The sequence below is a fragment of the Mauremys reevesii genome, linkage group 24 (genome assembly GCF_016161935.1).
Source record: "Mauremys reevesii isolate NIE-2019 linkage group 24, ASM1616193v1, whole genome shotgun sequence".
Taxonomy (NCBI): domain Eukaryota; kingdom Metazoa; phylum Chordata; order Testudines; family Geoemydidae; genus Mauremys; species Mauremys reevesii.
In genome coordinates, this window is record NC_052646.1 from 1,427,393 (window position 1) to 1,454,775 (window position 27,383).

The 27,383-nt window shown below is 67.4% G+C and overlaps 1 protein-coding gene across 4 annotated transcripts; it reads left to right on the plus strand.

Annotated features, from left to right (window-relative positions):
- Positions 1–514: 514 nt before the first annotated feature.
- Positions 515–27,383, plus strand: CRTC2 (CREB regulated transcription coactivator 2). Of its 4 annotated transcripts, none has more exons than XM_039512897.1 (14): positions 515–755; positions 9,859–9,960; positions 10,470–10,586; positions 10,791–10,852; positions 14,204–14,272; positions 19,152–19,255; positions 19,801–19,830; positions 20,274–20,356; positions 20,723–20,772; positions 21,094–21,338; positions 22,110–22,546; positions 23,990–24,253; positions 25,709–25,922; positions 26,346–27,383. In XM_039512897.1, exons 1-14 carry the CDS (start codon positions 591–593, stop codon positions 26,549–26,551), a joined length of 2,148 nt encoding a protein of 715 aa, XP_039368831.1. In that variant the 5' UTR covers positions 515–590; the 3' UTR covers positions 26,552–27,383. The 4 variants fall into 4 exon arrangements, with proteins under 4 accessions (XP_039368831.1, XP_039368832.1, XP_039368833.1 ...); XM_039512898.1 differs by having other exon boundaries at positions 515–728; XM_039512899.1 differs by lacking the exon at positions 14,204–14,272.

Here is a 27,383-nt window from a genome sequence, read left to right on the forward strand (position 1 = left end):
AGTGCTGCGTGCGGCGTTCCCTTTCCTTGCACTAGGCAGTGGTGCAAAGGGCAGTCAGGCCAGGTTCACTAGTGCCCCGTGCGATTCCAGCTGCAAGCTTCCAACAGCTGTAAGGGCGCTCTGGCCCCGCCGCTCTTGTATCTGTGTAAAGCCACCGTCAGCTCAAGCCGCTTATTAGCGACACAAGCAGGAGCCCCCGGCGCCCACCTCCCTCCCAGCCCCGCTCTTGACAGGCCGTAGCGGGCCCGGGCGGTGCAGGCCGCCTGAGACGGATTCTTGAGGCATGAGTTATAGGGCGCGCGGTGCACGGCGGGACCTGTAGTCTCCGAGCCCCTTGCCAGCCGCTGAAGAGCGCGCGCTTCCTCCCTGCGCAGGACTACAACTCCCAGCAGCCCCAGGGGGCGCCTCCGTCGGCGATGCGCTAGGCTCTCTGGGAGCTGTAGTCCGTTTCCGGCGGCTGCCCCCTAGGGGCAGAAGGGCGGGCGAGGTGGTAAATAAACTACGCATCCCGTGATGCCCCGCGCCTCCGTGTTGTGCGGCAGAGGCCTGCGGCCTGCGAGGCGGCGGCAGGAGCTGCCTGAGCAGGGAAGATGGCGGCGTCTGGCTCCGGGGCCGGGCCCGGGCCGGGCTCCTCGGCCGGCGCCGGCGCCTCCAACCCCCGCAAGTTCAGCGAGAAGATCGCGCTGCAGAAGCAGCGGCAGGCGGAGGAGACGGCGGCCTTCGAGGAGGTGATGATGGAGATCGGCTCCACGCGGGTGAGCGGACCGGGCCGGGCCGGGGCCGGGCCGGCGGGGGGACCTGGGCTGGGGCCGAGGGGCGGGAGGGGGCCCGGGCCCGGCGGCGGAGGCGCCCCGGGGTCGCTCCGCTGGTCCGGGGGCGGCCGGGCCGGGCCGGGGCGGGCCGGGGGTGTCCTCAGGGCAGCCCGGGGCTGGAGGCCGGTGCCCCCGGCGGGGCCCGGCCGGGCCCGCTCCCCGCTGACAGGTCGCCGTGGGTGGCGGCTGGGGCACGGCGGGGGCTCTTCCTGCGCGTGGGGCCGGGGCAGGGAACGTGGCTGCAGCCCCCGCCGCGCAGCCCACGCCGGACGCGCCGATGCCCCTCGGGTTTCCAAGCGGGAGGCCGTGGGAGCAGCGTGGGGTCCCCGGAAACACGCCGGACGGAGCCATCCTGCGGCAGCTGCGTGGCTGGGGGGCTTGACCCACTGCCGGCTCCTGTGCTCTGCCCCGACAGCTGGAGGCCGAATCCCGGGCAGCCCTTCCCGGCAGCAGGCGCCGGAGCACCCTGCCCTGGTCGCCCACGAGGAGCCGCATCCCTGGACGGGCTTAAAATCGCACTGGGTCAAGCACGAGAACATGTCACGCAGGGAACAAATCTGCTGGGCCAGAGGGGCCGGCCTGGATGGGATCTGGGATGTCTCCCCGTGGGACGTCGGGACCGACCCTCCCAATCAGTGCTTTGTCCAGCGCTTTCAGGAGAGGTTGGGAAGTGGCGAAGGGTAAACCCAGGCCCTGCGCCCCCGGCTGGGCGGTGTTTGGGGCGGGCTGCGAGGCAGAGCCGGAGGGGCAGCGCTGTGTCCCCACTGACCTGGCGCCAGGTGCAGGAGACGCCCCTCTGCCAGCAGCGGGGGAGACGGGTCCCGTTATTCTCTGCACAGCCCCCCCCGCTCCTCCCCAAAGTCGATGGGGATGTGTGAACGTTGCCAAACCTGGGATTTGGCCAGCAGCCACCTGCCTGAGCCACTGATTCTACTGTCCCGGGCTGCATCCTAGGATAACGCCATCCACTTGGAGGGACTCACGATGCTCCAACCAGAGCGCCTTCCCAGGAGAGACAGAGTGGGGGGCAGGCACGTGGGGGACGGGTGTTTGCAGCTGCAATTTGAAATACAAGAGCTGAGAGATCTGGGGGGGCCCTTCCAGGAGGCGGGAGCCGCAGAGGATCTCACTCAGGGCAGCGACGGGACGGGGGGAGGCTGGCATTAGGGAGTGGGGAAGCAGCTCCGGGAGCCGCAGAGGATCTCACTCATGGCAGTGACGGGGCGGGGGGAGGCTGGCAGTAGGGAGTGGGGAAGCAGCTCCAGGGGGCGGGAGCCGCAGAGGATCTCACTCATGGCAGCGACGGGACGGGGGGAGGCTGGCATTAGGGAGTGGGGAAGCAGCTCCAGGGGGCGGGAGCCGCAGAGGATCTCACTCAGGGCAGCGACGGGGCGGGGGGAGGCTGGCATGAGGGAGTGGGGAAGCAGCTCCGGGAGCCGCAGAGGATCTCACTCAGGGCAGCGACGGGGCGGGGGGAGGCTGGCATTAGGGAGTGGGGAAGCAGCTCCAGGGGGCGGGTGGGATCTGAAAAGGGAGGGGGGGGGTTGACCAGGCTCCTGGTGTGAATGGGGGCACGTGTGCTAGAGTGAGGCTGCAGTGAGGTGGTCGAAGCGGGAGCGCGTTCCGAGTGGGTCGCACTCCGGGGACTCGGCAGGTCTGGCATAGGGGGTTGCGGTGCTCCGGGGAGCGGAGGTGGGGCTGAGGCAGCCGTGGTGCAGGCCAGGTGCTGACAGAAAGGAGATGCCGCGGGGGGCGTCTGTCACCGGGGTCGCTGCTCCGAGCCCAGGGGTAACGCAGTTCCCGAGCCAGCAGCTTGTCCCTCTGTGTGCAGAGCCCAGCGCTCCCTGATGGGCCGAGTGAGTCCTGCCCCTCGCCATGCAGCTAAGAAATGGCCACGTGGGATGTCGGCTTGGCTGGGGGTCTCGTGCTGGAACGAGCCATCGCATCACAGCTGAGTGTGGTCCTGGCTGAGAGGCCAGAGCTGTGTTTGCACAGTAAACAGCTGGTTAATGTACAGCAGAGCTGGGGGACCTGGGCAGAACCGCCCTCCCTGCGCCCCGTGCCCTGCGGCGCTGCCGGGCGCTCCCGGCCCCTCCCTGCGCCCCGTGCCCTGCGGCGCTGCCGGGCGCTCCCCCGAAGCCTCCTCCCTGCGCCCCGTGCCCAGCGGCGCTGCCGGGCGCTCCCGGCCCCTCCTGCGCCCCGTGCCCTGCGGCGCTGCCGGCGCTCCCGGCAGCCTCCCTGCGCCCGTGCCTGCGGCGCTGCCGGCGCTCCCGAAGCAGCCTCCCTGCGCCCCGTGCCCTGCGGTGCTGCCGGGCGCTTCTCCCTGCGCCCCGTGCCCTGCGCCCCGTGCCCTGCGGCGCGCTGCCGGCGCTCCCAGCCCCTCCCTGCGCCCCGTGCCCGGCGGCGCTGCCGGGCGCTCCCGGCCCCTCCCTGCGCCCGTGCCCTGCGGCGCTGCCGGGCGCTCCCCCGAAGCCTCCTCCCTGCGCCCCGTGCCCTGCGGCGCTGCCGGGCGCTCCCCCGAAGCCCCCTCCCTGCGCCCCGTGCCCTGCGGCGCTGCCGGGCGCTCCCCCGAAGCCCCCTCCCTGCGCCCCGTGCCCTGCGGCGCTGCCGGGCGCTCCCGCCCCTCCCTGCGCCCGTGCCCTGCGGCGCTGCCGGGCGCTCCCCCGAACCGTCCTCCCTGCGCCCCGTGCCCTGCGGCGCTGCCGGGCGCTCCCCCGAAGCCCCCTCCCTGCGCCCCGTGCCCGGCGGCGCTGCCGGGCGCTCCCGGCCCCTCCCTGCGCCCGTGCCCGGCGGCGCTGCCGGCGCTCCCGGCCTCCCTGCGCCCGTGCCCGGCGGCGCTGCCGGGCGCTCCCGGCCCCTCCCTGCGCCCGTGCCCTGCGGCGCTGCCGGCGCTCCCAGCCCCTCCCTGCGCCCGTGCCCGGCGGCGCTGCCGGGCGCTCCCGGCCCCTCCCTGCGCCCGTGCCCGGGCGGCGCTGCCGGGCGCTCCCGAAGCCCCTCCCGTGCCCGGCGCGGCGCTGCCGGCGCTCCCGAGCCCTCCCTGCGCCCCGTGCCCTGCGGTGCTGCCGGGCGCTCCCCCGAAGCCCCCTCCCAGCGCCCCGTGCCCGGCGGTGCTGCCGGGCGCTCCCCAGAACTGGCTGGTCAGGAAACGTGAGAGAGCCAGGGCCAGGGCTAGCTAGCGGCTCAGGCAGTGCGTTCGACGTTCCTACGGGCTGCCCTGCGCCCACTGAGGACAAGGGGCTGTGTGGGCAGCAGCAGGACAGAGCAGCTAGAGGAGGACTGGCAAGGAGCGTGGCAGGAGCCAGGGCTCTCGGCTGGCCCCGTAGTTTGAGATGCTGTCCTGGAGCACGTGCTGTAGGGACCAGTCCTGCCCTGTCTCTGCACGTTAGGAACCTGATCCCTGGGAGCCCCGTCCCGCCCTTGCTGGGGAGAGTGGCCAGGTGTGCAGCCCTGCAGGGTTCCCAGATCAGGTGCGCTCCGTGGAGTGGCAGCTTGCTCTGAGCCCCCCACCTGCGGGTGCAGAGGGGAGATCGTCTCCAGGGCCTTGACCAAGCTGCTGGAAGCTGGCTCCTGTCACGAGCCGCCGGACACCTCCAGGGCCGTGTTCAGCGGCTCTCTGTGGCTGCGCTGTTGGGGCGCTCAGCTAGTGCCCTGTGCGGGGCCTTGCTCTTTGCTCCGGTTTCTTCCAAACTAGCTGGTGCCGTCCTGGTCGGGATCTGCAGCTGGCGGTCAGGGGGTGGGGGAGTGTCTGTGTCTGTGGGACTGACTCCGCCATAGCAGTTACCAAAGCAAACGCCCCTACCCAGGAATAACGCTGTGGCCCTGTGCTGAGACGGGGCAGTCGGAGCTCCGGTGTCTGGGTGGGGCGGGGACCAGCTGGAGGGGTCAGGAAGGAATTCTTCACTCCTGCTCTGAGCCAGACGGCAGCATCCCCCATTCCCGGGCCCTCCCTGTTCAGAAAGGGCCCCCGGGGCTGAATCTGCTTTCTCCCACCTGGGGCCCTGGCCTTGGGAAATGGAGCTGAAATCCCAAACCCAGGCAGGCTTCAGAGCCCTAATCCCGGAGCGCTGCAGAGACAGCTGGTGACTAAATCTCCCTTTTTTCTGGGATCAGGATTGTGCTGGTTTTAAGCTCAGGAATTTACGATCGGGGGCTTCCTTGCTGCGGGGGTTTCTGAGCTGCTCTGCACTGGCAGCTCTTCAGCCAGGGCTCGAGGGGGATCGGACGAGTGAACTGGCATTGGTGTCTCTGCTGCTACTGTGCGCGGCCTTGTTCCCAGCAGATCTTATCGCCACGGCGCTGGCTAGTGGAGTCGCGTGTGAGAACTGGCCTTTGCGGGGGTGACGGGAGACAGGCGAGGGGCCGGGTGGCTCACGGTCGGTTCTGCAGTGGAACCAAACTGCCCGGACTGTGGTGCTTGTTGGTGGCGCTGGGCACTTAGCGGTGCCAGGGTTGAATCTCTGCCTGCCGGTTCTGTGGGCCCGAGAGGGAATTTCGCCCACTTGGCTTTGGATGCCAGCTGGTGGCCTCTTCGCTGGCACTCTCAGCCGTTCTGCCCTGAGGATGGGGACTGGCTGGCAGGAGAGGCCGTCTCCTTGTGATGCCGGCTGTGTGGGCTACCTCGCCTGCCTGTCCTTCACTGCCCTCGTTCGGGAGCAGGGCCAGGCGCTGGGGGGCGGGATTGCCAATGGGGCATCGGAGACCTGCTCTGCATCTGCCTCCGTAGCCTCTCCCCCTCTGTGGGTCCTGGCTTTAAGGCCCCCCGTCCCATGGCTGCAGCCTGTGGCCAGAGCCCTGTTGCCCCTGGAGGTGCTCCCAGTGCTGGTGACTCTGGTTAGACCTGCCCCCTGCAAAGGCCGTGGGTGCTGGGTCACCTGGGCACTAGCCGGCTCCACTCCAGCTCCTGGCTCGGCGCCCTCCCTCACGAGGGCACAGCGTGGCCCCCCCGTGCCAGGGCCGCGAGGTGATTGGGGCCTGCGCTGCCGGCTGCCCTGGCAAAGAGTCTGCTGGGTGCCGGTTCCCTGCGGGTGCCCGTTTCTCTCCTGCCCCCGGGGGCAGGGCACGAGCCGCTTCCTGGGCTCCGGCGAGCCAGATTCACTGGCCAGAGCTCGGCAAGCGCCCTGGGCACCGGCCTGGCTGGGCTTTTGGGACCCTGCTCGGGGCAGGTGAGTCCCTAGCGACCCTTTGTCTCCCCTCGTCCCCGGAGCCTGCGCTCTGCTTCCTTCCCTGGGGCAGCCCCCGAGCTCCCCCCCGCGGAGCTCCCAGGGCAGCCCCGCCGCGGAGCTCTCCCAGCCCCGCGGAGCTCTCCCAGGCCTCCCTCCACCCCCCCGCGGAGCTCTCCCGGGCAGCTGCACGATGCGCCGACCTTTAACCGTGGGGACTGCGGGGCGGGGAGTCGCCCGGGCTTGGCAGCAGGATCCTGACTCACTGGAGCTTGTCCTGGAAGTGGCAGCTGCGCCATTGCCCAGCGTGCGGGGTGCAGCGCTGCGCTTCCTGCCCCTCGTGATGTCGGGAGGGGGAGGAAGTCTGAGTCTCTCCTGGCAGGGGTGTCCCTGGCCCCCGGCAGGAAGAGCTGAGAGGGCAGCGGGGTGGGCACCGTGCCAGGCCAGGTCCCATGGAGTGGGCTCCCTGCCCTTCCAGCTCTGCCCTGGTCCCCTCCCCCGGAGGGAGGGTAGTGCCCGGGGCCCCGTGTCTGAGCCCCTCGGCAGGGAGGGGGATGCGCGGTGCTGAGCCAGTGACCGGGCTGCCGATGCCAGTGGCTGGCCCGTCCTGGGAACCCAGCCTGGCAGGGCCATGGCGGTGGCTGAGCCGTGGCGTTGGGGGCCGGGTGTCTTTAGAGATGATGTTAAAATATCCTCTGGTGTCTCCCGGTCCCCACGGCAGCCCTGCCCCTGCTGGAGCGAAGACGCCTCGGCGCATTCACAGCTGAAGGGCCGACGGCAGAGACGCGAGCCAGCCCGGCTGCTTCATGCGCTGCTGGAGCCAGAGGTGTCCGCTCCAGGCTACGCTGATTCCTCTGCCGGCGTCTGCCCGCCCTTCCCGCCAGTGCCTGGCTCGCGCCAGCGCCTCTGCCCGCCCACCTCTGCCCACCCCTCTGCCTGCCTTTCCCGCCAGCGCCTGGCTCGCGCCAGCGCCTCTGCCCGCCCACCTCTGCCCACCCGCCTCTGCCCACCCCTCTGCCTGCCTTTCCCACCAGTGCCTGGCTCGCGCTGACTCCTCTGCCCGCCCTTCCCGCCAGCGCCTGGCTCGCGAAGCTCGCGTGCTTTGCTGTACCGGCACCTTGCCGAGCTGCCCGTGCTAGCCAAGGAGCTGGCAGATCTTGTGCCCCCGGGGGTCACTGTGGGGCTGTCCTCAGGGCTGCTCCGATCCCGCTGCCTCATTGGGGTGGCTCCGGAGCCCGGCTCTAGATCATTATTTCTGAGCTGGTTCAGGGGCCAGGCAAGGGTTATGGAATCTCACGTTAGCCGAGGATTCGTCCCCCCGGGTGTCTGCAGCTTGTGTCCAGTTCCCTGGCAGAGAGGAGACTCAGCGCTTTCCAGCCTTGTGCCCTGTGCCAGCGTCCCGGATCACTCGCACCCGGTTCTCAGCCCCCTCCCAGTCGGGGCCTGGCCGCGCCCCCCTCTGCGGCAAGGTTGGGGCTGGAGCAGCTGCTCAGTGTGCAGCAGCGTCAGAAACCCGACCAGAATGTTGGGAATCATTCTGAAAGGAGAGAGAATAGGACAGAAAATATCATGTTGCCTCTACCTAAATCCATGGGACGCCCATGTCCTGAATCCTGCAGGCAGACGTGGTCGCCCCATCTCAAAAAAGGTCTATTGGAATTGGAAAAGGTTCAGAAAAGGGCAACAAAAATGAGGGGGATGGAACAGCTTCTGTATGAGGAGAGATTAATCAGCCTGGGGCTTTTCGCTTGGCAGAGAGACGACTAAGGGGGATATGCTAGAGGTCTATAAAATCACGAGGGCTGTGGAGAAAGTCAATCAGGAAGTGTATTTACTCCTTCTCCTAACACAAGAACTAGGGGGCACCAAATGAAATGAACAGGCAGCAGGTTTAAAACAAACAAGTCTTTCTTCCCACAGCGCAGGCAACCTGTGGAACTCCTCGCCAGAGGATGTTGTGAAGGCCAAGACCATAACAGAGTTCAAAAAAGAACTAGATCAGTTCATGGGGGACAGGTTCATCGATGGCCATTAGCCAGGCTGTCCCTAGTGGCTGTTTGCCAGGAGCTGGGAATGGGCGCCAGGGGCTGGATCACTTGCTGATTCCCTGCTCTGTTCATTCCCTCTGGGGCACCTGGCACTGGCCATGGTCGGCGGACAGGACACTGGGCTAGATGCACCCTGGGTCTGCCCCAGTCTGGCCGTCCCTCACCTGGAGAGGATGGCTCAGTGCAGCCGATGCTCCTTCCCCAGCTCCTTCCCCACGTCTCCTTCCCCAGCAGGTCACTGCAGCTCCTGGCTTATCCAGAGCGGGTGCTGTGGAGCCGGGCAAGCTGTGGAGTGGGCTGGGGTGAGTTCAGCCCCAGGGTGCTCCGTGCCCCTCCACCCCAGACAGCCTCTGGCTGGGCCCAGCTTCATGCCTGGCCCGTCCCGGGCCCCCCTCATCCGTTCCCGATGCTGGGCAGAAGCAGGGCGAGCTGCTCCCTGTGGCCGCGTATCTGACTCCAGCCTGGCCGGCTTGTTCCCCCTGGGAGTTGGCTCGCTGGTGAGATTGCCGCGGCCCTGCCTTCCCCAAGAGGGGCATGGGAAACGTGCCGCTGGTTCTGCTCTGGAGCCCGCCTGGGAGCTGAGCTGGGTCCACTGGTGGTCGCAGCCCTAGTCCCATGCCCCTGGCTGCTGGCAGCTGCTTCCCCTCCTTGCCATGCCAGCCTCGAGAGGGCGGGGGAGGGCGGCCCCCAGTGTGCAGCTTGCAGATCTGAACGGCTGGCAGGGTGGCAGCATCGAGCTGCCACCTGGGGCTTCCCTTCTCGTTGCCTGAGCCTCTCCGCCAGGGCATCTGCTGCCGAGCGTGCTGTGGCTCCTGGCCCTCCATGCCGGCTTGTGCCACGAACAGCAGTGACTTCCTCTGTCCTTCCCGCTCCCCGGGGCTGCTCGCACTCTGGTATCTCCAGCCGGTGGTTTTGCAATGAGCCTCTCGGCCAGCCTTCCCCTCCTTCCCCTGCCCTTGATTTTGGGCTGGAAGCCTCGGGCCAGAGAGACGCTGGCTCTGGGCCAGTACCTGGTGGGAACTGTCCAGCCCCCCGGTGCAGGCAGCTGGCTCGCGTCGCAGGGGTGCTCTGAGTAGCTGGAACATGTTTGCCCGGGCCTGGGATGGGTCCCAAATGTGGGGCTCTGATCCAGCTTCGGGCGTGCAGCTGGGATGCGGTGTTGGCGGGTGGCTTAGTGCCTGTCGTTTGTTCCCTTCGCCTTTATCCCACGAGTGTGTTTACTTTGCCAAAGAGCCTTCGATGAGGAACCTTGTGAAAGACTTCCTGGAAGTTCACGTTCACTGTAACCTCTGAGCCCCCTTGTCCACATGCTTCTTCACCCCGTCCACGTTTTCTTAGTGCTGAGGCACGATTCCCTTTACAGACGCTGGGTTGACTCGCTCCTGTCTCTGGTAACTGCTCTTCACAACACTTTCAACCAGTTTCCCTGGTGCGGAATGGGGCTTGCTGGCCTGCCATTGCCAGGATTGTGTCTGGAGCCTGCTCTGTTCGCTACCCTCCAGGCACTGGTCCCAGCCTCTGGCACACACAGCTGCACCACCAGGGCTGCAAAGGAGGGGGGGCTAAGGAGCCGTGAGAGCATTCCCAGCTGTGGCGCCGAGGTGCTCAGGATGGGCTGGAAAAGCCAGCTGGGGGCTGCGTGTGGAGGGCCTCGGCGCCCCCCCGATAACAGCATGGTCTGGTGGCAAGAACAGGGCCCAGGTTCTGTTCCTCGCTCCGAGAGGCCCAGGGATTCGCTGCGTATTCCTGGCTCTGCCGCTGACGTGAAGGGGCTTTGCACCCCTTCTCCTGGGGGCTGCCCAGCCGGCTCTGACGCTGCCTCGTCTCTCTCTGGTCCAGTTGCAGGCTCAGAAGCTGCGGCTGGCTCACAGCCGGGGACCGTACTACAGCGGCTCGCTGCCCAACGTCAACCAGATCGGGAGCGGCGTCTCCGAATTCCAGGTAACAGACCCGGAAGCCGTGCGGCAGCTCCCCCTGCGGGCACCGGCAGGCTCCCCTCCCGTCCCCAATCCGTAAGGTCCTGTCCTATTGCCTGGGGGTGACCCACACAGCCATGGGGCTCATGGGAGATCCAGGGGAGCGTAGGCACGGGGCAGCATGCGCGGTGCTCTGCTTGGGATGCCAGGCGCTGAGTCGGAGAGGAAGGCTGGGTCATGCTGGTTCTCCGTCACACGCAGGCTTCAACCAAGCCCTGTCCAGTGGGCTGGGAAGAAATCCCTCCTGCCTTGGGCCCCCCATCTGCAATGCCGCACGCGCCGGCCGCAGGGCCCTTCGTGCTCCACGGTGCATGGGAGTCGGGGGGAGCGCGCTGGGGCCGGTCGCCAGCTGTGTGTGTGGGCGGGGACGGGCCGCCGGAGCCGGGCCAGCACTGCGGGGCTCCCGTGGCGCTCCGGCTCTCCGCGAGACGCCCCCGTGGATGGTCAGAGCGATGCCCCTTTGTGTCTCTGCAGGGCCCTTTGCATTCGCCGCTGGACTCGGCACGCAGCACCCGGCACCACGGCCTGGTGGAGCGAGTGCAGCGAGACCCCCGGCGGATGGTGTCTCCTCTGCGCCGATACGTGCGCCATATATCCTTCAGCAGCGCTGCTGCCTGCTCCGGGACAGCGCCCGCGGCTGCCTCCCGGCGGGCTCCTACATGGGTCCGGGGGCCCAGGGTGCGCGGCTCCTTGGGGCTAGGGAGCACTAACCCCCCCTTGCCAGAGCCCCTCTGGGCGGCTCCAACTCTGCTTCTTCATAGGCACTCTCGGCTTGGTCCTTAACTCTTTGCTCACGTGGACAACTCTCCCTACAGCCCGGCCTACCTGTCGCCTCCCCCCGAGCCCAGCTGGAGAAGGTAACTCGCCCCCCGGACGCCCAGCGACGTAGGAGCAGCCCTGTTGGGTCACGGGGCTTTTCCCCTCCCCCCCAGCCCACAGGGTCACTGGCCCTGGGATACCAGCTGCAGCTGAAGAGTCGCTGACGAAATCCCCTTTGCAGGACCTGGCCTGTGCTCGGACTCCCGGGGCGCTGGCTGCAGGTTTCCTGCTCCCTGCTGGTGTCTGTCAGGGTCTCTTCAGCCAGGCAGAAGGGGCTAGTGGGAGGGAGCGACTGACACTGACCCAGCACCCGGGGCTGTCGAATGCGCAGAGGAAAACCAGGGAGCTGGGGCGGATTTTGCTCCAGTTCAGTAATCTCAGGAGTTACCTGCCACGACCCTGGGTACAACGTCCCGTCCCCGCGGTGTCCCCGCAAGCTCCCACCGGAGCCAGCTGCCTGGACAGGGCTGGGGGTCCCCTCGCTCCCGGGCGGAGCTCATGGCCTCCTGTGGGTGTGGAGTTTCTAGAGGGCTGCGCAGGCTGGCGCTTCCTGCAGCAGTGGGGGGAGGAACGGCTGCTGTGGAAGGGACCAGGCATAGGGTGACAGGCCCAGCATGTGTCCTCTGGAATCCCGGAGGGGCTGGGAGAGCCCTGCCAGGCGTGGGGCTGTGGGGAGGGGCCTGGGCCCTCAGCAAGGCTAGTCGGGGAGCAGCTCCCGCTGAGGGCGAGAGGCGTCCAGCTGGCCGAGCAGTGACTCAGCTCTCCCAGGGGCTTGGCGCTTGGGGCCTGTGACACCAAGGGCTGGCCAAAGCAGCCCCCTGGCTGGGTGTGAATCGCTTCGGGACAGAGCCAGTGTTTCAGTCCGGCCCAGCCCAGGCTGCACCGGCGACATGCCAGGAGCCCCCAGGGTGCCCGCGATCTGTAGGTAATGGAGCCGTTGGCAGCCCCAGGTCCCAGCGGGCAGTGCCCCCATGTGGCCGGGCTGCGGGCTGGCGCATTACCTGCTGGGACCTGTCTCCTTGCTGGAGGGGAGCAGTTAACTCTGCTCCTCGCACGTTGGCCACCTCGATGGCTCATCAGGCTAGAGGGCAGGTGCCGTGGCATCTTCCCCAGGAAGCCCTGGTGCCCCAGTGCCAGTGGGTGGCTGCCATCCTGGGCGATGGCTGGGCAGAGCCACCTCCCTCTCTTGGGCCAGAATGGTCCCTGTGTCCCCAGAGAGGAAGGGAGCTTCAAAATGTACTCGGTCCCCTCCCCCGTTCCATCAGTGGCGCACGTCAAGGGCCTTCGTGCTGCTTGTTTGCCCTGCAGGAGCAGGTGTGTAGGGGAGACGGTTTGTCTGGGTGCCCTTTATCCCCCGATTCCCCCAGTGGAGATGGCGCATCCCTTGGGGGCTGGCTGGGAGCTCTGCTCTGAGCCGTTCCCCAGGCCCCCCCAGCCTGCTGGCAGCGGGTGTCTCGGGGAGCAGCCTGCATGGGACCACGGTCAGCCCTAGAGCCGCTCTGTTCACTTCACCCCCGGGCGAGTCCCCCAGGAGGCTGGTGGGGGTGGCACAAGGTCCCAGGGGCGGGATGGCTTGTGGGGCAGGTACTGTCTCTGGACACGCGTGACGTGCAAACGTGGCTTCAGTTCATTCTGGGGGGCTCACGTGTGTTTGGCCTGGTGGAGGACAGGTCTGTGTGTGGTGCTTCCCTCCCAGTGCCTGGCTCGGCCCCCAGCCTCATGGCCAGGGGCCAGTCCCCCCGCTCCCTGGGTTGCCGGAACCTTTCCAAGGGCGGGGGAGGGACCAGCTGTGGTTTGGCCTAAGCCCCTCTAGCAGGCTGGCTGCAGATCGCCCTGGGGGGCAGCTGCCAGGACGCTTCCCGCTGGAGTGTCTCCTGGTTAAACGCTGGCTGCTCCTGAGAGGGGGCTGCCTCCACGGGGCCAGGCTGGCCAGGAAAGGCAGTGGATCGGGGCAGACAGCTGGGCCTTGTGGGGTCAGCCCAGGGGCTTGTAGGAGTCTGTCTTGTCACCTGTCGGCAGCTCCATGCTGGGGCTTGGGCTGCCTCTGTCTGGAGGCCTCGTGAGGCCTGGGGCCCAAAGCGCCTGCGAGGACTGCAGCTCCCCCGGGACTGTGCAGCCCCCCTCCCCCCGAGAGAAGCACCGAGGCTGCCGTTGCTGAGAGCCAGGCCCCGTGAGGGTGAAACCCCCTGAGCCCGGAGGGGCAGGGAGGGGCTCGGAGCACCATCCAACAGCCAGATATCTGGGGGTCCTGCCCTGCTGGGGGGGATGGGCGTGGGGTTTGCTGTGCATGGAGCAGATCCAGCCCCAGTTCCACAGGCGCGTCTGGCGCCAGGGCCCCTGGATGCCGCTTGCACCCGCAGAGCTGACAGGTGGGACTCTGGCCTAGGGGAGTTAGGTGCTCCCAGCCTCGCACTGGTCCAGCTTCCTTTGGCACGTGCTGCCCCCTCCCCCCCCAGTGAATTGTGCAGCCCAGGGACTGCTCGGCAGATGGCCAGCGCCTCGCGGGCGCCCGGGGGGGTGGCAGCAGGAGGTGCTGCCCTCACGGTCATTCCCCCCTGCACACAGAGCCACTTGGGCTCCTCCCCCACCTTCCTAACACCGCGGCTCGCGGTCGCCCCTCGCTGCGCATCCCGCTGCCAACTGCCCCTGGCTTGAGCCTTTCCCTCTCCGCTCTGTTGCATTCAGTGTCCCCTGGCACCCCTCTAGTGCGCCTTCCCGGGCTGGGGGGGCAGCTCCTGGCACAGCAGCCTCTGGCTCTCCCCGGGCTTGGCAGGACACGGGGAGCCCCTGGCTCCCGGGCCAGGTTCAGCGGAGCTGCCTGTGGTGCGGCACTGCACCTCCCCCCGGCCGAGGTCCCTTCTGCTGCTACGCTGGGGGGCCCGGGGGTGGGTTCTGGGCATGGCATGGTCCAGCCCAGGGGAGACCCCTTAGCGCCCCCATGTGGGACAGGGGGACGCTCCGGGGCAGGGCACTGTCCATGCTTAGCAGAGAGCTTGGCGCTGCCCGGGGGAGAGCAGCGAGAGTGGCCACCTGCCCAAGGCCCCCAGCTCCTTTGGCAGCTTTGCATGGAGCTGCTTCAGGCTGCCTCTCTTCTGAGCGGGCGCTGCCGTGGTCCTTGGAGCTCTCCTGGGTGGGGGCCTGGGCCTGGGAGCGCAGGGCTGCTTGGCTGGCGCTGCCTGGTTTGGGTGTGGCTGAGAGGAGGCTGCTGTGGGACACCCTTAGGTCAGCTGTGCCCCCTGGACCCAGAGCTCCAGGCTGCCTCCTCCCCCCCTTGCAGCTGGCATCTCGCCCTGCTGCCCGCCTGCGTTCCTAACCCCTCCCCGCTGCCGGGTGGGGTCTGGGGCCCATTCCCTGCCCCTCCGAGTAACCTGCTGTTTTTCGTTACAAAGGACCATGCCCTGGGGTAACTTTCCCATGGAGAAAGGACACTTGTTTAGGCTGCCGTCGGCTCTCAACAGGTGAATGGTTTTTGATTCCGTTCTCTCTCTCTCCCTCTCTCTGCCTGAGCCGCCTGACGCCGCAGCCCCCAGGCCCGATGGCCACTGTCCGGCTGGGTCGGGGGGATCCTGAGGTCATGAGCCCCGGTTGGTGACTGGGATGCTCAGTGGGGCTACGCTGATTTACACCAGCTGAGCATTTGGCCCAGGGGCCCATTGCCCTTCGTAGCTTGATTCTCGGGTTCACGTGGCCGCCCCACCTGGGCTGTCGGGGATCACGGTGGGTCAGGGGGCCGGTGGCAGGGGCACTCTCGCGAACGGCTCTCTGGGCTCAGGGCAGCGCCCTCCGTGGGATGCTAGCGGGTTCGTGCCCCTTTAAAGACACTGAGCTGTCTAGTAACAGGGCTCGTGTCCCTCGTCTTCCCGCCCCTCGGGGCAAGGGCATGGGAGGGCGGGCGGGCTGCGTCTGAAGCAGCTCTGCCCCAGGAGTGATGGGTCGGCCCACGGAGTGCCCTCGCCAGGCCCTGCTGGCCACGCTGCTGAGAGGGGATGGAGCAGCCTTTCCTAGCTCCTCTAGTCCAGATCCTGGGGGGCCGGTGCCTATTCATGGGCTTAGGAGAAACGAATCGGGGGCCAAGGCAGGGCCCAGCCTCCCCAGAGCTCTCCACCAGCCCCCAGTGCCCCCTGGTGGCAGTGTCAGCAGGGAGTGAGTGGGCCCTGGAGCCCCGGGTCTGTCCCTTGGGCGCAACGGGGTTCTGAGGTGCAGCCTGCGCGACGGAGCCGGCACCTGTCGCGAGCACTGAACTGCCCGGGAAACCGAGGGTTCGTGCTGGCCGTGGGCGGAAGGGGGCAATCAGCAGCCAGCCAGCAGCCCCCAGCGCAGCCTAGGCCCTGCCCCCAGCACAGCAGGTTCATGGCTCGTGCTGCCGCAGGGCCGTTAACCTCCCCTGCCGGGTGTCCCGTGTCCTGGGCAGGTGGAAATGCTGGCTCAGGCCTGCAGCCCGGCCTTCCGCTGGCTGCACTTACGAAACCCTCCGCAGGCACCATTGCCCAGCCCCCATGGAGTAACAGGCTGCCATGCGCTGCCAAGCCCCAGCCCCTGCTGCAGCCTGCCGGCGGGGCTGGCGTGGGAGCCGCACTCTGCACCCTCACGCCTGGCAGAGCCGGGCTGGGCCCCTCAGCTCCGCTCCCACTGAGGGCTGGTGACTGGGCCTGGGGGGAACTGGCGGCCGAGGCCCTGCTCCTCCTGCCAGTGCCTGGGCACGAGCTCTGCCGGGGGAGCCGGGAGGAGGCTGCAGCTCCAGCTGGCCTGCCGCAGCGGCTGGAATCCTGCGAGTGTCGGGCGGGCTGGCATTGGGGAGCTGCCTCCCCCGCCTTCCCACCAGGCCGGGCCCGGGCAGGAGGAACGGGCCAGCTGGTGGCCTTGGGCGCCCCAGGGGCCGGGGAGAAGGAAACAGCCACCAGCCAGAGGGGGAGTTTGGCACAGGCAGCGAGAGCTGAAGGCAGCCCACCCTGATCGGCCCCTGTCCTGCCACCCCACTCCGGGTTGGTCTGCCCTGCACCCCTGCTCCAGTCTGATCTGTGCCCCCTGCACCCACCTGGTCTGCCCTGTACCCCCCACCCTGCTCCAGGCTGATCTGTGCCCCCTGCATCCACCTGGTCTGTCCTGTACCCCCCACCCTGCTCCAGTCTGATCTGTGCCCCCTGCACCCACCTGGTCTGTCCTGTACCCCCCACCCTGCTCCAGTCTGATCTGTGCCCCCTGCATCCACCTGGTCTGCCCTGTACCCCCCCCACCCTGCTCCAGTCTGATCTGTGCCCCCTGCACCCACCTGGTCTGCCCTGTACCCCCCCACCCTGCTCCAGGCTGATCTGTGCCCCCTGCATCCACCTGGTCTGCCCTGGACCCCCCACCCTGCTCCAGGCTGATCTGTGCCCCCTGCACCCGCCTGGTCTGCCCTGTACCCCCCTGTTCCAGGATTATCTGTGCCCCTGCACCCACCTGGTCTGCCTTGTACCCCCCTGCTCCAGGCTGATCTGTGCCCCTGCATCCACCTGGTCTGTCCGGTACCCCCCACCCTGCTCCAGGCTGATCTGTGCCCCCTGCACCCACCTGGTCTGCCTTGTACACCCCCCCCCCCGCCCGCTCCAGGCTGATCTGTGCCCCCTGCCCCAGGCTGGTTGCCCTGTTACCCCCTGCTCCAGGCTGATCTGTGCCCCCTGCACCCACCTAGAATCATAGATTATTAGGGTTGGAAGGGACCTCAGGAGGTATCTAGTCCAACCCCCTGCTCAGACCAGGACCAATCCCCAAATGGCCCCCTCAAGGATTGAACTCACAACCCTGGGTTTAGCACCTGGTCTGCCCTGTGCGCCCACCCTGCTCCAGGCTGATCTGTGCCCCTGCACCCACCTGGTCTGCCCTGTACCCCCACCCTGCTCCAGGCTGATCTGTGCCCCCACCCCCAGCTGGTTGCCCTGCGCCCCCCCCACCCAGCTCCCGGCTGATCTGTGCCCCTGCACCCACCTGGTCTGCCCTGTGCCCCCCTCCCCTGCTCCAGGCTGATCTGTGCCCCCTGCACCCACCTGGTCTGCCTTGTACCCCCTGCTCCAGGCTGATCTCTGCCCCCTGCACCCACCTAGAATCATAGAATATCAGGGTTGGAAGGGACCTCAGGAGGTATCTAGTCCAACCCCCTGCTCAAAGCAGGACCAATCTCCAAATGGCCCCCTCAAGGATTGAACTCACAACCCTGGGTTTAGCACCTGGTCTGCCCTGTGCGCCCCTCCCCCCCCCCCCGCTCCAGGCTGATCCGTACCCCCCACCCCCAGCTGGTTGCCCTGCGCCCCCCCCACCCTGCTCCAGGCTGATTTTCCCCTGGCTGATCAGGCCTTGCCCCTCTCCAGCTTGGTGCAGCTGCCCTGATGTCGCAGCAGGGAGGGCTCTAGCCACTGCTCTCGTAGCCATTGTTGAGGAGCCGGCGCCGGGGGGGCTGCAGGAGGTGCTGTTCGCTGGCTGCTGCCTGGGAGACGGGTGGGGTGGGGGTAACAATTAGCTGCTGTTCTACAGGGGCCTTCCCCCAAATGGGTCCCAGGGTGCTGTGCAGCCCCCCACCCCTGGCGCCTTTGCTCCTGAGCTGCTGCCACCCCGGGCTCTGCTGGTGCCACGGGGCCGTTTAGGACAGGAAGTGAAGGGGGGACTGAAGGAGCGGCAGGTGTAGGCGCAGGCAGGCCCAGCCGCCCTGTCCTGTGGCCCCGCTTTGCGGGACTGGCTCAGTGCCCGGGCGCAGCGGCCGGCTCCCCTCCAAGCCCGCCCCGTGCTCAGCAGCGGCCCCTCGCGGGCTCCGTGTGCCGGCAGCAAGGACAATGTCCCCATTCATGCTCCCGGGGCGTCGCCGTGGGGCTGGGCCCTGGTGGGAGGAAGGCCTGGCCCTTGGGGGGCTGGGGCGGGGGGAGAAGAGAATTTCCTGCCTGGGAGCAGCCTAGGCCCCTCAGCTGAACAGTCTCCCCCTTGTGTAGCCTCCCCCTGCCCCAGGCCGACTCGGCAGGCGTCTCCTGCGCCTCAGGGAGCCCCTTCTCTGCAGCACAGGCCTTGTGCCAGCCCTCCAGGGCCCAGGCCCTGCCGCGCCCCCGGGCTGGGGTGGCCTCAGGCTTTGGCCATGTGAGCACAGCGCCTCCCCCAACAGATCCTTCGCCTCGCAGCCACCTCTGGGCTGGAGCAAACCCTGGGCAGGGCCCCGGGAGGCGGGAGGCGCTGCCGCTGTACGGACCGGCCTGAGGAAGGGGCTGGGTCCTTCGGTGGGGACTTGACAACTGCCTCTAGAAACGAGCCCTCACCTCCTGCTCCAGCTCACAGCGTCCCCCCCCCCCCGCCTGGCCTTGCCCCCAAGGGACAGCGAGCAGAACGCTGGGGTACCCTAGAGCTGCCTTACAGCTTAGCTGGGCCGGGGCAGCTGCTGGCTTGGGAAGGGGTTCCCCCAGGGCTGTTCACTGGGGTTTCTGTAGATACCTGAAAACAGCCCCCTGCCCTGTGCTGTCCCGTCCCCGGTCGCTGTCCCAGCAGGGGTCTCCTCCCTCAGGGATCCCTGCGCGGTCTGAGCTCCGAGGGTCCCACATCATCCCACCAGCCTGCTCTCCTGAGAACGACCCGGCAAGCTTCAAGCAGCAGGCGTTTGGCACCATGAGAGCCAGGCAGCTTCCCGCTGAGCGTGTGCAGGGAGGGGAGCGTGGATCCCCCAGCCGGAGGGAGGGGAGCGGAGCGGAGCGTGGATCCCCCAGCCGGAGGGAGGGGAGCGTGGATCCCCCAGCCGGAGGGAGGGGAGCGTGGATCCCCCAGCTGGAGAGAGGGGAGCGTAGATTCCCCCAGCCGGAGGGAGGGGAGCGTGGATCCCCCAGCCGGAGGGAGGGGAGCGTGGATCCCCCCAGCCGGAGGGAGGGGAGCGTGGATCCCGCAGCCGGAGGAGGAGGGCGTGGATCCCCCAACCGGAGGGAGGGGAGCGTGGATTCCCCCAGCCGGAGGGAGGGGAGCGTGGATCCCCCAGCCGGAGGGAGGGGAGCGTGGATCCCCCCAGCCGGAGGGAGGGGAGCGTGGATCCCCCAGCCGGAGGGAGGGGAGCGTGGATCCCCCAGCCGGAGGGAGGGGAGCGTGGATCCCCCAGCCGGAGGGAGGGGAGCGTGGATCCCCAGCCGGAGAGGGGAGCGTGGATCCCCCAGCCGGAGAGAGGGGAGCGTGGATCCCCCCAGCCGGAGGGAGGGGAGCGTGGATCCCCCCAGCCGGAGGGAGGGGAGGGTTCCTGCCGCCACATGCTGGCAGCCCGCGCTCCTCCCAGGATGCACCAGCCTTGTTGGGTCCTGTCTCCGCCCAGTGGGGTCTGACTGGGGCCTTATGTTTTGCCATTAGAACAAATTCCGATTCAGCGCTTCACACGAGTGTGATGAACCCCAGCCAGCAGGACATGTACTTGGGCCCCTCGCAGGGCGTCCCCCCTCCCAGTCGCAGGAGCGGTGAGTAACGCCCCAGCCTGCTCCTCCTGCAGCAGGTGCATGTCCCAGCTCCCTGCCTCTCCCTGCTCCCCACCTGCCCTCCTTGCCCAGCCTCTGGCTACTGCCGTGTGCAGGCTGGCTGAGTCCGTTGGTAGCCCAGCAGGGCAGCTCTGATGGCCGGGCCACCCGGTACGGTCGGTGCCCTGGGGCGCCAGCTGGATTCTCTTTGCCGCTAGCTCCCACATGCCAGGAAACTGCAGACTTCCCGGCGGGGTTGTATCTGCCAGATCCATCTCCTAGCTCCGTCCGAGCGCGGCTGTACCGCGTCCCCCCATAGGCATGTCTAGTTCAGCACCCCCTGTCCTGCAGCACCACGTCACCCCAGATGTTCATCCTCCCCTTCCCTTCCACACTGGCTCGCTCGTTGGGCCGCTGGTCCGAGCCCTGCCTCTCGCAGTGCCCAGCCGGTCGGGTCTCCTGCCTTCTCTCCCAGGGGAGTGCCTGGGCATTGGGTCACACGGTAGGTCCCCTGCTCCTAGCTAACCGTGGCCCCATCCCTCTTTCAGGTTTTCTGGACGGGGACGGGGACAGTAAAGGTAAGTGCCCCATCCCTGCCCACCTTGCCGGGCAGTCACAGTGGGGCATGGAGTGGGGTCTGATCCCAGCCCATGGGAGGGGGCAGCTCTGGCCCTTGCAGGGCTGGGAGCTTCAGGGATGCATGGGGAGGGTGGCACATTCTGCTTCATTGCCAGGGGCAGGGAAGGGGAGTTGCCTGGGAGCACAAAAGCCAAAGTGGCCGGGAGGCCTGGCAGAACTACAGTTCCCAGTGTGCACTGCTTCATTGGGAGGCTGCTTGGCGCCACATGGAGCATTGCATGCTGGGACCTGTAGTCTCTTGGCCCCATTGCCCTGTTAATGCCAGGCATGGCTACCGTTTAACAACACTTCCAGTCGCCAGCGCCCTGGGGGTTTGGCGGGGCCGGGGGCTGGGCTGGCCCCCTCTGCACAAGGCTCACCCCTGCCCTTCTCCCTTTGCCAGTGTTTCTTTTCCAAGTGCCTCCCATCGAGGAGAACTTCCTGGATGACAACAAGCACTTACTGAAGCCCTGGGACACCAAGAAGGTGGGTGTGGGGGTCCAGGGGTGAGGCTGCGCTGCTGTCAGTGGGGCCCCGGGGCTTTGAGAGCCCTGGTGTGTTTCCAGTGCTGATAGGGGGTACGTGGCGGGGGGAGGGCTCCCCGCAGGGTGGGCCTGTGTGACGGGGTTGGAGGTCCCGGGGTGGGAGTGGGGCCAGGCTGCTCTCAGTGCCCGCACGTTTCAGCTCGGCTGGTGCTGTGGGCACCGGCTTCCTGCCTCTGGCGCCTGGAGTGTTGCAATGGGTGTTTACCTCTCTCCTGCCCAGACACTGCGGCCGCCCACGCTGGTCGGGGGGTGGGGTGAGGTAAACGCCCTGCCCAGGCTCACTCCCCTCCCCTCTCTGATTTCCCAGCTCTCGTCGTCCTCGGCCAGGCCCAGATCCTGCGAAGTCCCCGGGATCCAGTAAGTGCTGTGCTCGGGCGTGTCACGCTGCCGTAATAGCCCTTAGCACCTCGCAGGCATCGCTCAGGCCCTCGTGGGGGAGTCTGGGTCATCTCCCTTTCACCGGGGGGGCGGGGGGGCCGGGGCATGGGGACTTCCCAAAGCCACAAAAGTGAGTCCATGGCGGAGCAGGGAACAGAACCAGGAGTCCTGCCTCCCAGCCCTCTGTTCACTCACTAGGCCACACTTCCTCCCGCAGCTGGGCCCAGAACCCAGGAGTCTCTGACTCTGGGCGCTCAGGAGTGGCGCCTTTGCTGAGCAGCGTCTCTCTGTTTCTTTCAGTATCTTTCCGTCCCCCGATCAGCCTGCCAACGTCCCGCTCATCCCCACCGCCCTGAACACGGGTGGTTCCCTCCCTGACCTCACCAGCCTGCACTTCCCCTCCCCACTGCCCACCCCCCTGGACCCCGACGAGTCGAACTACCCCAGCCTGAGCGGCGGGAGCAGCACCGGTAACCTGGCCAACACCATGACGCACCTGGGCATCAGCAGCAGCATGGGACTTGGGACAGGCTACGGCTCCGCAGGTGAGGGCTCCGGGCTGCTGCCCGGCCTCCTGGCAGAGCCACAGCAGCAGCGCTGCCCAGAAGAGGAGTCGACCTGTGGCCATGCGGGCAAGGGCTGCGTCGGACTCATGCTGGGCTCCTTCCTCCTCAGAGCCCAGTGCTGAGGATGGGACGTCAGCCAGGCCGCCCAGCTCCGCCCCGGCCCATGGGACTTAGCCAGGGCTGAGTTTGGCCCAGGGTCGTGGGTGTCTTGGATCCTCATGGAGCGGAGCTGGGGGACGAGCAGGCCCCAGGGGTCCCTGAGCATGTGCTTGGAGGGGGCTGCTGGCGCTGGGAGGTCGGGGGGGACTGGATGTTACTGAGCAGCTGCAGCGGGGTCTGGTGATTCTGCACCTCCAGCAAGCTCCTGCCTTGCCCCCGTCCCAGGTGGGGACGGAGAATGGCCTGGCCTGGGCCGAGCTGGGCACCTCCCCCTGCAGCCTCTCAGGTCCTTTCAGCGGCAGGGTTAGCAGGACACGAGCTGGGCGTTGTATAGGGAAGAGCCGAGCCCCCTCCCGGGAGCCCCGGGGCTCGCCCTGTGAGCCGGGGCTGCGTCCCTCCAGCCAGGCGCCCGCTGGAGGGGGTCTCGGGCCACGATCCGATTCCATCGCTGGGTTGGTTTGTTTCTGTTGCCATCTCCATCGTTTTGGTCTCCCCCTCCCCCTCCATCCCGCCCAGGGGGCGGAGCCTCGCTCGCTGGCGCGCTGATTGCCATGGGTAACGGTGGTGTCTCTTCTTTTTTTGTCCCCACAGGACTTACCTCACCTATGCAGAGCTCCCTGAGTAACCCCGCCCTGCAGTCCTCGCTTAGCAATCCCAACCTGCAGGCCTCCCTGCGCCCCCAGTCGCTGAACTCCTCCCTTAGCAACCCCTCCCTGCAGTCCTCCCAGAGCAGCTCCTCCATCCCCTCCTCCCTCAGCACCCCCTCGCTCCCCTCCTCCCTCAGCACCCCCTCGCTCCCCTCCTCCCTCAGCAGCCAGTCCATGCAGTCCTCGCCCAGCAACCCCAGCCTGCAGGCCAGCTTTAGCAGCTCCTCCTACTCCCCCCTGGTGCAGGCGTCCATAAACACGTCGCCCCGCCGAAGGGCCCCGCTCAGCCCCCTCACCCTCCCAATGGGCGGCGACTCGAGAAGGCAGCACCCCAAACAGTTCTCACCAACAATGTCACCCACATTGTCCTCCATCACCCAGGTATGCATGATCCATCGTCACCCCCTTCCTCTTTCAGTTCCTCCTGTCGTCCTGTTTTTGCCATCCTCATCTCAGTGGGAGGCCGGGAGCCGTAGGGCGGGGAGCTGGCGCCCAGCACTGCCCTGGCCCCGGGCGGGGTGCTGCTCCACGGGGCGCTTGCAGAAGTCGGAGATGATTGTGTGTATTCGGGCGGGGCCGGGTGCTGCACAGACGGTCCGCGGTCGACAGACAAGCCAGAGGACGGGGGAAGGGAAATCTCTCCGGTCACACTGGGAGCCAAGGCCCAGAGAGATGCAGTGACCGGCCCAGGGAGCTGGGAGCAGGACCCTCCTGTCCCAAATCCCAGCTCCTCCGCTGGCCCCGGGGGGAGTCTCCAGCTGGCTTGAAGGCAGCCAGTCTAGCTGGGAGCCAGTCTGGAGGGTCTCGGTGCCAGGGCACAGCAAATCCCCCATCGGGCCAGGCTGTGCAGGGATGCAGCCCCGGGGCCTGAGCATGCTCTGGGACAAGGCCCTCAGCTGGGCCAGGGCCGGGCGTCGGGGAAGCTGCAGCTGCTCGGGGCTTCGGAAGATTCAACGTGATGCTGGGCGTGAAGGCTTCCCTGGCTGCTGCTCCCGAGGCAGACGGGGGCCGGCTCGCTCTTCCCAGCCACAGGGCGTCGTCTGGGCTGCACCCCGTTAACCAGGCTTCTGCTGGCCGTGGGTGGGGTGCACAGAGCTCAGCTCCCCCTCCCCGCTGCCAGGCCAGGACTCCTGTGCCCTGGGGAAGGGGCAGAAACACCCTGCAGTGAGGCTGGAGGAAGGGGGGCCTCCCCCACACATGGATCTCTGCAGAGGGAGGTGGCAGGGGCTGGTGGGATCCAGGGACCTTGGTCCTTGTGTACCTGGAGATTGGTCTTGGCCGAGGCCTTCTGACTTCTGCCTCTCCTGAGCTCCCTCCCCCCAGCCTCGCCGGGATGGTCTGATGCCCCAGGCCAACGCGCTTCTAGGCGGGGGAGGGAAACGGGTGCATTTCCCTCCCCTGACCCCCAGCACACTTGGCTGGCCAGAGAAAAGCCTGGCGTATCTGTCAGGTGCGGGGGGTGTATTTGCACAATTAGCTGCTGGAACTCTCTGCCACAGGATCTCATTGAGTCCCAAGATATAAGCGGGCAGACGTATTCAAGGACCTTGAGAACATCCCCGGTCCCGTTGGAGGGTAGAGAACAAGGGGGAAGGGTCAGCCCCCTCCTGGTTGGGCCTCAGACAGGCCCAGGGCTCCTTCCCCTCAGAAAGGTCCCTGAAGCAGCTGGCGCTGATGACTCAACGACAGGAGAGTGGGCCAGGGTCTGGCTCCAGAGCTGGGGGCCGGGTGGTGTCTCACAAATAGCCTGGCTGTTTAGAAGGAGGGGGACCCCTGCCAGGCTTGGTGCCTGGCTGTAACCCTTGCTGTGCTGGGTGTTCGCAGGGCGTGCCATTGGACACCAGCAAGCTGCCAGCCGACCAGAGGCTCCCACCATACCCCTACAACCAGCCCGGCCTGCTCGTGCAATCCCAGCAGCCTCTGCAGCAAACTCAGAAGCCCCAGCACCAGACGCAGCCGGCCCGGCAGCAGCAGCAGTCCCAGCAGCACAGCGTGCCCACGCAGCGGCCGTACCTCTCGCAGTACCAGCATAATTCCTCACTACAGCAGCAGCTCGGCCAGCCGCTGGGCGACTTCAGCCTGGGCAGCGTGAGTCCCAGCGCAGGCTGAGTCTCTGCTGGGGGGCCTGGCGCTCGCCCCCAGGCAATAGGAGCAGAGACCCTCGGGGGGCTGGGGATGCTCCTTCCAAGTCACCAGTAATGTAGCTGTTCAGCTGCCCTGGCCTAGCCCACCCAACAGCAGCTGTGTTCAGGCCACACTCCTGGAGTGGCTGCTGGTGCCAGCCCAGCCCCCGGTTCCTGGCCCTCCAGGCTACTTCTGTGGGCTGCTTTCCCCCAGTCAGTGCTGGGATCTCTGGGAGCTGCGTTCTGAGCGTCCACCCCTGCCGTGACTAGCCTGCGGGGCTCCTTTGGGGGTGGTTTGGCAGCACCAGCTCCAGCTCATGACAAGGGAGGTGGAGTCAGCGTGAGGCAGGACTGGCTGGCAGTGGGAGCAGGGCAGCCCCCTCCGCAGGATGGGGATTTCTGTTGCACCTGCTGCTGGCCCCCCTGTGGGCGATTCCTCATGTGCCCCCTGCGGCCGTAAACGCCGAGGGGTAGAGGGGGCTGCCGGGTTGACTGGTCCCTGCAGCGGGTTCCTCTAAGTCAGACTCCAACCTTTTTACGCCCAAGGTCACTTTTTGAATTTAAGGGCAACCCAGGATCTACCCCTCTCCCCAACACCCCACCCCACCCCACTCACTCCGTTTCCCTCCCCCCTGTCACTCGCTCTCCCCCACCCTCACTCACTTCCACCAGGTTGGAGTAGGGGTTTGGGAGGGGGTGTGGGCTCTGAGCTGGAGCCGAGGGGTTTGCAGTGTGGGAGGGGGCTCTGGGCTGAGCCTGGGGCGGGGTGAGGGGTGCAAGCTCTGGGAGGGAGTTTGGGTGCAGGAGGGGGCTCCGGCCTGGGGCAGAGTGTTGGGGTGCAGAGTGGTACAGGGTGCTGGCTCTGGGAGGGGGCTCAGGGCTGGGGTTTGGGGTGCAGCCTCCTTCCGGGCAGCACTTATCTCCAGGGGCTTCCAGTTGGCAGCACGGCGCGGTGCAGCATGGCTGCCACTAAGGCAGGCTCCCTGCCTACCCCACACTGCTCCTGGCAGGGGCCAACATGCCGGGGCGGGGGGGGGGGGGGGCGCATGTGGCGCCGCACGCTGCCCCTCTCTGCAAGCACTGCCCCCGCAGCTCCCATTGGTCACAGCTTCCGTTCCCGGCCAATGGGAGCTGCAGGGGTGGTGATTGCAGGCAGGAGCAGCGCGTGTAGGGAGACGTCTGCCCCACGGCCCGTGGGGCCGCACTGGCCGCTTCCGGGAGCAGCATGGGGCCGGGGCAGGCAGGGAGCCTGTCTGTGCTGCCGGAGATCGCGATCGACTCATCGGTCACCACGGCTCTGAGACGTTCTCCTTTTGGCCCAGGAATCCTGGCTCCCAGCGCCGTCTCTGCCCACGGAGCGGCAGCCGGGGCCCGTCTCCTGGGCGAGTCACTGAGTCCCCCGCCCCGTGTCTCCCTGCAGCTAGAGCAGTTCAGCATGGGCGAGAGCCCCCCGGGCAGCTTCCCGCTCAACCACAACACCTTCCCCGAGGACCTGGGTGCCTTAAACTACCACTCGGCAGAGAACCTGGGCTTCTCGGCCAGCTGCAGCAGCTTCCACGAGCCCCATCTCCTCAGCCGGCAGAACCTGAGCAACTGCGGCCGCCATGGGCCCATCCCCAACATCGTCCTCACAGGTGTGTGGGCGCCAGCGTGGCGCAGGCGCTGGGCTGGGCTGCACCCCCTCCGGCGGCCCCCCGGCGCTGTGCGGATTGGGCGGTGGGTGGAGCGAGTTTGCTGGGTCTCAGCCCAGTTTGCAGTGGAACCGGCCAGCAGCCAGTAGTCGAGCCACACACAGCGTGGGCCACGGAGGCCAGGCCCCTCTTCCGGGGGTTCCTCCAGGCCAGGGGTTTGCCCTGCTAGTGGAATGCAGCTGGGAGCCAGCTGAGAGGGTGGCTGGGCTTTGCCGAAGGAAAACTGCCCCGTGCCCCCCACTTCCCAGGGCCCCCCGGATGCTCAGCCTCCCCTGCTGGCAGGATGGGCTCTTCCGGCTGCCCCACACCACCACCACCACCGCACACTGTCCTGCCCTGGGTCTGACCCTTCCTCTCCAACCCCAGGGGACTCCCCACCCGGCATCTCCAAGGAGATCGCATCGGCGCTGGCCGGGGTCCCCGGCTTCGAGGTGGACACGTCCCTGGGCCTGGAGGAGGATCTCAAGATCGAGCCCCTCACCCTGGATGGCCTGAGCATGCTGAGTGACCCCTACGCGCTCCTGACGGACCCCGCGGTGGAGGACTCCTTCCGGACGGACCGGCTGCAGTGAGGGGGACCCGCCCTGGGCAGGTGGCAGAGTGCTGGGGAGGAGAGAACAGACTTCGAGCATCGCAAACAGGCCTGACTTCCAGGGACAAAGCGCCCGCCCTGGGCCTGGTGCTGTGCCCACCCTCGCTGCCCCGATCTGCGTGAAACCTCCCAGGGCCAAGAGCACTGAGCAGCTGGGCCCAGGCGCCAGGACTCCGCCAAGAATCACTCGAAGCCGGGCCAGTGCCAGCCTCTGCTCCCAGCAGCAACCCCTCGCCCTGCGCTGGGAGGTGGCCAGGGCTCTCCGCCCGCTAAGCAGGGGAGGACGTGAGGTCCTCTAGCTCTGTGCCAGAGGTCGGGGGACCTGCACTTCTGTGAAGGATGGAGGCTGCGTCCAGGGACCTCGACCCTCCAACTAGATGAGGGGTGGTGGTGAATGCAGCGTCCCCGTGCTGGAGGGAGTGGGCCTGTGGTGGGGGAGTCCAAGGTCCCCTAACCCCACGGCCAGGGTGGAGGCGAGCATGGGGCTCTGTGCCCCCAGCTTCCGGGCGACAGTCTGTCCACATGCTGGCGTGGCTGCGTGGGCAGCCCCGGGCCGGCCATGTATATAACTCCTCTGTTAGCTAGCGACCCGAGCCCCAGCGCTCCGGGCCTGCGCCTTGGGGTTTGGTTTTGTTTTTGCTAATCATAATGTTTAAAGACAAAATTGATCCCCCATCTTTTCCCGCTGAGCTGTGTGTACCCCGTCCCCTGCCGAGCCGTGTGTAGGGGGGTCCCGCTGAGCCGTGTGTAAGGGGGCCCTGCCCGGGGGTGGGGGAGGACAGGGCTATGTATAAAGCACTTGTAACTTTGAA

Bases quoted from the DNA above. Each gene is read 5' to 3' on its own strand.
- CRTC2 (XM_039512897.1), top strand. From the start codon at position 591: ATGGCGGCGTCTGGCTCCGGGGCCGGGCCCGGGCCGGGCTCCTCGGCC. The intron at 19,831-20,273 runs GTAAGTGCCCCA...TCCCTTTGCCAG, and splicing joins CGGGGACGGGGACAGTAAAG to TGTTTCTTTTCCAAGTGCCT. The intron at 24,254-25,708 runs GTGAGTCCCAGC...GTCTCCCTGCAG, and splicing joins GCGACTTCAGCCTGGGCAGC to CTAGAGCAGTTCAGCATGGG.